This window comes from Camelina sativa, chromosome 13 (assembly GCF_000633955.1).
Source record: "Camelina sativa cultivar DH55 chromosome 13, Cs, whole genome shotgun sequence".
In the NCBI taxonomy this organism is placed as follows: Eukaryota; Viridiplantae; Streptophyta; class Magnoliopsida; order Brassicales; family Brassicaceae; genus Camelina; species Camelina sativa.
The window spans coordinates 733,769-742,866 of record NC_025697.1 but is presented as its reverse complement, the minus strand read 5'-3'; the positions used below and the strand labels follow the sequence as shown (position 1 = coordinate 742,866).

General features: G+C 34.6%; 2 protein-coding genes across 2 annotated transcripts; both read right to left on the bottom strand.

The window, feature by feature from the left end:
- Positions 4,022-5,364, bottom strand: LOC104734281 (E3 ubiquitin-protein ligase SGR9, amyloplastic-like). Its single transcript, XM_010453818.2, has one exon. The coding sequence runs from the start codon at positions 5,123-5,125 to the stop codon at positions 4,289-4,291; it is 837 nt and encodes a 278-aa protein (XP_010452120.1). The 5' UTR covers positions 5,126-5,364; the 3' UTR covers positions 4,022-4,288.
- Positions 6,641-8,759, bottom strand: LOC104734279. Its single transcript, XM_010453817.1, has 6 exons — positions 8,496-8,759; positions 8,056-8,197; positions 7,852-7,936; positions 7,723-7,770; positions 7,516-7,616; positions 6,641-7,089 (listed from the first exon to the last, which is right to left on the bottom strand). The coding sequence occupies exons 1-6, from the start codon at positions 8,674-8,676 to the stop codon at positions 6,957-6,959; spliced, it is 690 nt and encodes a 229-aa protein (XP_010452119.1). The 5' UTR covers positions 8,677-8,759; the 3' UTR covers positions 6,641-6,956.

Sequence of the window (9,098 nt, the reverse complement as noted above, 5' to 3'; positions counted from 1 at the left end):
GACTTGACGCATAATTTGGTTAAAATTTTGATGCTATAGATCTAAAGTCAAATCAAAAGAGTAAGAAAATCACGTGTAGATAGGTCTAATACAAATAGAAAGAATGGTCCAGGTACATTTTCCCCTAGCATATCAAATAACTTTCATATATGGACCGATTAAATATTGAACCATTTTGTGAGAAACACATGTGGCCTTCGAACGTATTGAAGGGTCCTTGAATGCACCATCACAGTACAGTGTATTTTCATGTGCTTCCTACCCTTAATTAATTTCTTATCTTTTATTACGAAAATTGAACTTCAGTCTCGTTTTGATTAAAGAAGTTATAAGAAACAAGAAACCATTGCCTGATGCTTCATGTCAACACTCAAGATCAACTGGCTGATGCTTTAACTAAACCATTGCCTCGTGCATGGTTCATCAACCTAAGAAACAAGATTGGAGTAGCTCCCGCTCATCCATCTTGAGGGGGCGTATTTAGGACTGGGTATTCGGGTAACCCGTTCGGGTTCGGATATTATCCATACGGGTTCGGGTAAACGGGTTTAGAAAAATAGAACCTATTGGGTATTTTTAGATATATGGGTTCGGTTCGGTTTGGGTACTATCGGGTTCGGGTCGGTTTGGGTTACAAATTTTAGAACCCGATTAGTACCTGAACTACCGGGTACCCGAAAAAATATAATTAAATTTAAATAAATTTAGTTAAATTTTGACTTGCATAACAAAATATTTTAGATATTTTGATTATTTTTGATATTTAGGTATAAAACTAAATGAAATATTCAAAATTTAACTAAATTTATTTAAATTTAATTATATTTAATCATAATTTTGGGGTAATTGCATTATATTAATGATAAATATTATAAATATGTTTATATGTTCGGATTTAATGGGTACCCAAACGGGTACCGGGTATTATCCGACCCTAACCCGAACCCATGGGTATTAGAAAATAGAACCCAATAGGGTTTATAGGCAAACCCGTACCCAACCCGAACCCGGTTTTTCGGGTCGGATTCTGGGTTGGGCATTCGGGTACGGTTTTTATGCCCAGGCCTAGGCGTATTAGAGATATGATAGTGATATGATTGTGATTCTCAATATCATATCATATCATATCATATATTCTGATTATGTATACTTTAGGAAACTATTGTAATTAGCTAAACCTAGACTCCTCCTAGTTCCTCTTGTATAAATACATCTATGTACAACACTCATGAAATATATGGAAGACACATTCTTTACAGAAAGAAGAATATATATAAAATAGAAAATAAAACAAGTTCCCATATTATAGAAAAAAAAAGGAGTTGTGGTGACAGCTGGGCCATTGATGCACTGTGTTTTGTCTTTTGGTTGAGGGAGCATGGATGTCAGTCTATCTCTTTAGCTTCTTTTACATCTTACTTAGCTTTGTTTTCTATTGTATTGTTTAATATTGTAGCTTACCATTTGTTTTATTCAACATTCATTAAGACATTAACCTACTTCTTTTTAATAACTTTCAAGTTTAGTATAATGTTATATTGTAATTCAAATGTTTTATTTATCAAGGTAGAATGTGCAAGTAGGTATTACACACTATAATCTCAAGTTATAATGTTTCCAGTTGACTTGATTTTTGATATATAGAGAAACAACAATAGCAAACTAAATCGAAATGAACTATATATCCACAAAACCTAGTTTAAAGGACCAACATATATATTACTTCACGTCCATGAATTAATATATATTCTCTTCGTTTCCTTGTGAATCATAATGGTACAAACTTCTTGTAAAGTTCGCATACAGTAACGTATTACTATATTGTATGTGTAAAACTTGACTTAATATGCATTTATAGCCAAAACAATTGAATACCAATGAATAAATAAGCGAATATTAGTAAATACCATAGCTCAAAGTGACAGATTATGTTGTTACTTCAATTTTTGCGGCATCTATGGTATGTAATTCTACAAAGTTTTCCTCGCATGCATCGAGTAAACTATATAAGACAAAATCGTTATTAAAAAAAAAAAAAAAAAANAAAAAAAAAAAAAAAAAAAAAAAAAAAAGAATCACAAGTATATCAATTAAATTAAGACTAATTTGGTTTTATATTGAAATCATCAGTTAATAAGAAACTGAATGCACCAAAATCGAGACTGTCTCTGATTTTGAAAACCCTTCTGATGTTATCTCTATATAATTTGGAGTACAATATAAACGAGCATTTAAGTACATCTCATCTTTCGATAAACCTAGGTTTACAAGTAAACTGAACCTACACTACCCTTTAGGAAAAGAATCTGTTTAGCTAATTATATGCAGCCTGATTATATGTCTACATATACTAACCTTTTCTTTAAGTCATGTTTGACAGATGATAAATAAGAAAATGAATTAAAGTGGAGACGTGGGCACGTAGAGAAGAAGAGAGTAAATAGAATGCATGGCATGCAGGAAACATGAGACAGACATCGTGAAGGTCCCATATTGTCTGGTCGAACCAAACCTTGACATATTATCACAACACTATCTATCTAGTAACTAGTGTTCTTCGTATTGTCGTAGTACTGTATCATCTCGTCACATTATAATTAATTAACTTACAATTTATAAAATATTAGATTTTCCTTGTTTTGTTATCTAGCTAGTTGCAATTGTATCCGGACGTACTACTGTCACTCAATTTTGTACTTTTTATTAGATATCTCATTTTAGCTTCATTTTAGCTACTTTGCAATGTAACTTATTACTCCCTTTATCTCACAAATATTGATGTTTTAGGATATTTTTTTGTTCCACAAAAATTGACATTTTGTAAACTTCAAAAAGTAATCATTAAAAATATTTAAATTTTTTGAATTATTATTGGTTTATATTTTCTCTTTCTACCAAAAAGTAATTATAAATTAATTTATAAATAAAAACTAAAATTTTTGTCAAAACATCAAACTAAAATGATACTCCCTATCATTCATCATCGTTTTCACCAATTTTTAAAAAAGTCTTAGAATCTTTATCATAGAAACTTGCAGTATGCATGTATATATATTATATATGTGTATTATATTAACTTAAGTTAATTAAGATCTGGAATTGCGAATTAGACCACGATAACATTGAAATTATATTTCTTCTAACTACACAAATTCAAAAAACAAGACAAAGAAATCATCAAACCATTGAGCAAATATACAAAAGAACCTAGATACTTCGACAATTTGATCTGCTCACCAGGAACGGCTTATCTTTCACTTCGACGGACACACTTTATACGTGCAACTAATTAAGATACTTTTTAGGTGGTTCTCATCGAAGACATTTCTCTTTATCCCAAAAACCTTCTATGGAGCTATGCATGATAGGTTTTTTTTAATAACCTAAGTTAAGTTTTAGAGGTTTTTTTTTTTAAACCCTTAGGTTAAGTTTTAGAGTTTTATCGATGGTTTTTGTGTTTAAAATTATTTATTACGTTCCTGTTTGTTAACAATAATACTTCGCGTAAAAATAAAAATAAAAACAATAATTCACTTCGAATTTAAATTATAAGAATATTTATCTTTCTTTTTCTTTGTATTCCTGACTTTTCACGATAGAATAGTTGCACATGACATCTTGATCAACTCTATTTAATTGGTCGATCAAATTTAAAAAACTTCATTGACGGCTATATATAATAGATATTATTTCGTTATTTTATTATATCAAGTCGTATAATTGGCCCAGGAAATAAAAGGACAACAAAATAGCTTGTATTAGTTGTGTAAGGCCCAAATGTAGAAAGCTCGAATATTTATAGGCCCATTAGTTCCTTTTAGGATTTTGAGCGACTCTTTTTTTGTGAAGAACATATATAGAGCGACTCCTCGCGACTCAAATCCTGCATATGACCCAACCTTTTTTTTGTTGTCTGTCTTTTTAATTATTTTACATCACTGGACTATATAGAAATAGATATTATGGAAAAAAGAAATTTAACTACGCACGATCAAAAGTCAAAACCAATGCTAATACATGAAGCACATAAAATTGATTTTCTTTATCTGTTTAATTACTTAATTTCATTTCTATTACAACAAATCCCTATTCGTGTTAGTATGAACTTATTTAATAACAAAACCGCTAAAAATAAAATAAAAGAAACGAAAGTCCTCATGAGTTCTATTATATCAAAACGGTCCAAACACTCCTATCTCTGTAACAGCACTCTCGTACTATTTATTAGGTATCTTTACTATTATTAGATAACGAACGATGTACACGCTTCTATCACCGCGATATGAGATCACGCCACGTGTAAGTCACTACTCTTGACGAGGATCTCCCATAACCGTTGGATCTCAGAGAACACATCGTCGGTGGGGAGTTGAAACCTACAGGAAGGACACGTGTTCCTCTTGCTTAGCCAAGGCAATATACACTTCCAGTGAAACGAGTGCTGACATGGCATTTCGCAGACATCTCTCCCTTCGCTCATCTCTTCCTTGCATATCACGCATTCTACTTCTTCTCCGGCGCCTTTCGATACCTCAACCGCACGTAACGCCACCACTGCCGCTCTAGCCGCCGGAACTTCGTAGCCTTGTTTCTGATCTCCCTGGCGAAGGTGGTTGTAGCCTCCCATTATGTCCACGAATCTTCTGCATCTGACTAGGGTTTCTATGTACGGCATCAAGATTCCGGCATCGCAAGTCCAGAGACCGGAATTATTACTTAACATGGTATCGGAGCACATGTTACCGAGGATTTCCCGCCAATTATCGGCGGAAGCTTCTAAAACATCTGGATTAAGCTGGTGGGTTTCGCAGAGAAAGAAGAGGAGGACCACAGCATCGAGGTCCCGAAGCTTCATGTTGGTGAGAGAGTGGTGTTTACGGTTGATGAGAAGAGGGTGGAGGAGTGAGATGAGATGGTTGGCGATGAGGTGGGTTTTGTCTGGAAGAGATAGAGAGAGGAGGTGGCGGAGGGTGAGGGAGAAAAGGGTCGGAGAGGACAGGACGGCCGCGAGGCGGCGGCGATGGTGGTGGGAGATTGAGAGGATGGAGTGAGTGAGATTTGTGAGGTGTGAAGGAGAAAGAGTAGAGAGTGACGCCATGATGATCGTGGTGTTTTCTTCTTCCATATCGGAGGATCTTGTGTGCTTCGTTTCTCACTGCTCTTGACACTTTCACCTTTTTTATGAATCTTTTGCTTATATAACATGTATTAAGTCATTAGGAGTTTGGTGAAAGTAATAATAAAATAATGTTATTTTTCTATTAAGGAAAAAACAAATAGGGTGTGGTACAAAAGAGATTATTGTCGGCTTTGCTTGTTTGGGGTTTTGATTTAATTGATAGATGTAAATATGAAATTGGAGAATAAAGGTGTAGAAGCAATGAATGGAGAAGAGTTGGCAAAAGTGTTGATGCCACTGTTGGTGACAGACATAATTAGCTTGCAAACTTTATGCAATTAAAAAGTGTTTTCATTTAACTTCCAAATCTTGAAAATAGGAAATTTCGAAGAATTTCTTTGGAACTAGGTTATGTACTTATGTGTAGAAATTTAGAAAACTATACCTTTTGCTAATGTTTCTAACTCCACAGTCTAAACCAAACTTTTGAGATTACAGTGTAACCAACTATAATTTTAGTAGCATTTACCAAAAATAATTAAGAGTTTGATCATGTGAGAGTGGGACCAGACAAGAGTCTGTGGAGTATAGTAAGAACTTGGATAGGCCTGTTTATACAAATCTACTTGTCCATATGGAACTTGTCTACTTTCACAACACAAATCACACAAAGCACAAAACCCATCATTCATACCAAATAATCAGATAAGATTATTAACCGAACTCATGTTGTTGTTTAGGACAAAGAGAATTCTTCTTATTGGTTGGTGTATATGACCAAACAAAAGCCACAAAACAAGAGGAAGGTGATCAAAAGTCAAAACTATATAAGATATCAAGAACAAAAGAGTTGGCTAAATCCATTGCTTCTTCTATCTTTTCAACTGTTGTCTTCAAGAAACAGTGTTGAAAATATTAATAATTCAGATGACCACACCATTCTATAACTCTAGTCTCTATGCATTTGTCCCGGTGTGTTGTCCATACTTTCACAAACTCTTATGTCTCCCAAATCCCTAAACATGATTTTGGTGGAAATCAAAACTGAAAAGTCTTCAATGGCTGTTTAGAGTTTAGACATAATTACCCCTCATTCCAAAGAAAAACTTACCATTATGACAAACAAAAAAAAGCTCACCAATTAGATTGATCCCTAAATCAGTGAAAATCCTACTAGAGGGGTTTGGCCATTGAGTTTAGTGAAGAACATCTTAATTACAAGCATAAGGACGTACAGTTTCCCTAATCATAGAATCTACAAATTTTATAATGCATCAAATCTTCTACGCAACCAGTGGGACTCATGAAGAAAGATTGGTTACCGTGAGAACTGAGAAGATATGATAGCAAGATGCTTCAATGACAAGTAAAGATGACCCACTAGAGAAAAGCAAGTGAACAATTAAAAATATTATTATATTATTCTACTGGGCTTGATTTCTATTGCACTAGTGAGAGTGTGCCCCCACTGAACCCTTAATAGTACAAAGTCATTCACTTTCTAAAAGCAAGACGGATCACTTCACCACATGGGCATCCAAAGATAACAGCTTTAGTCAAAACACAAGAGAGAAAAAATATCACATAGTTAACAATGTAACATCTGCTTATCTGAGACGTTCTGCTTCTGCTAAGACACATACATTTGTTATTCATAAAATTCAACTGAGACAGGGAGAGAGACAACAATAGTTTTTCTAGCATCATGAAGTTTGGAGATGGAAATTTTTGATAATCAAATCGACCTAGAACATCCAAACTGTAAAGACACAAAAAAATGCGCTTTGGATCTCTTACCATTGTATTACACCACCAGAATGGAATGGGAACTAAGATATTACTGCAGAACTTGCAATGTGATTCGTTGGTTAAGAAGGAAGTTCCTGTTCTTTGTAATGTATGCATTCATTGCTTGAGTCTGAGATGTGAAACGCACCAACGCCACCCTCTTTGAAGTTCCAAGTCCTTGACTGCAGGGTAAAAGAAGGCTTTAAAATAGTTTCATGTCCTTATTTTATCAGTAATCCAGAAATTACTACACAGCACGACCATAAAGCACAAAGATCTGAAGATATGATGTGTCAAACAAGATGACAAAATGTCACAATGTCGTAGTCAAGAAAACAAAAGATTATGACGGTCCAGAGTGGGTTTTATCACTCCTATTATAATTCTCGGAGAAGTTCATTTTACTTTTGTACTATTAACATATATGTATTGCTTATTCTAGTGAGAGTAATATGATTAAATCCAACAGTACAGGAAAATCATTATAACTGATTAATCAAACAAAAGAGCACTTGGTTTGCAAGACTACTGGTGGAACTAATGACTAATCAAATGCGGAAAGAGTAAAAGCCAAAAAAATAAGAATTAGTGAACCAATAATTACTCACACTGTGAGGAATTGGATGGATCCAGGATAATAGAGACAGCCAGATAAGAACCTATCTATGTCATCTGTTATAGCATTCACCGGAAGCCCATGTAGTGCAACCTAAACAATATAAAATCTCATCAAATACTAATTGGTACCAATCACAGTCGTCTGAGAACAAGAGCTCGATAAACAATGTAGTTATGACATAAAATATATAGCTTACCACTTTCCCCTCAAAGGGAACAATTGGATCCCACTGAGAACGAGCAGCCTAATCATAGACAAAGGAATCAACTCCGGATTAAAACAGTCATATAACAAAAACGAAGTCTATAATTAGTAAAAGGATTACCCTTTCTAATCTATAGAGCTTTCCTTTCTTTGCGATATTCCGAAGTGCTCTATCATATGCTGAAAGGGAAGGGAACTGGACAAAACTGATAATACAAACATCATCGAGAATGAAAAAGGATTAAAATTCGTTAGTTTGGAATTGAAATTTCCCGCTTCCAAAAAAAACATGTAACAACAATTCAAATAAATCTTAACAACTTACACTGCCGCAGGGGTTAAGTTTCCACCACGCGGATAGTTGAATTTGAGGTCATCTGGTGTCACATTGCAGCCCTCAAGTACGTTCATAATATCAGTCCTCAGAGAATGTTTTGAAAAGCCTGAAAATTTCCCGTAAAACCTCCCTGGAAAGAACAAAAAAACACGATCAAGGAACATGAGCGTACTTCATATTGAGCTAAAGTCCTAAACACATCACAATCCAGAGTCCTTCTACGCTCTCTACCTCTATATCAATCAAAATAAACAAATCGTTCTCTTTTTTTGGATAAAAATTTCGATAATAGCCTCTGCGGTTAAACTTAGAAACCAAACAGTAGCTTCAGATATACTCACTCCAAGCAAATCAAAACCCTCACAAATTGGAAAACATACTCTCAAAGAAACAATAGAGACATGTAAGGGAAAGAAAAAGAAAAGAACCTTCTCCCGGAGAAAGACCCGGAGGCGGTGGTAACGGAGAGGAAGGAGGCTGCTCCGTCTCCGTGGCGGTAGATAGACATTTCCTTGAATCCTGAAGAAAGAGAAGAGAGCTACGGCTAATTAAACGATCCGATTGCCGGAGACACAAACTCGATCTGATCGCGCTACGAATGCTACTCATTTTCTCACCGGGAAAAAAAAATGTTTAGGGTTTTTCTCTACAGAGATCGAGAGACTCTGACGACGACGACGACCACGAAACACACAATGAAGCAGATTCGAAGCTATTATACCAAACGACAGCGTTTAACATATATCTTTAAAAAGCCCATATAACAGGTCAAAGCCCATAACTTTGAACATCATCAACACGGTCGATATACATTATTAGAAGATTAAAGAAAACAAAATTACTTGACCATATTAGTAACTTAAGTTATCTCCAATGGGAGGTTTTAAGAGAGGTTCTAGTGGAAAAGTAGAAAAAAAATAAATCAGAAAGAAAATAAAAGAAGAAGAGCTACTCTTATTTAGTATACTCGATTTCATATAAGAGGTTGTGACGTGTCAGGACAGGGTTGGATGAAGACTTTTATTGAGAAC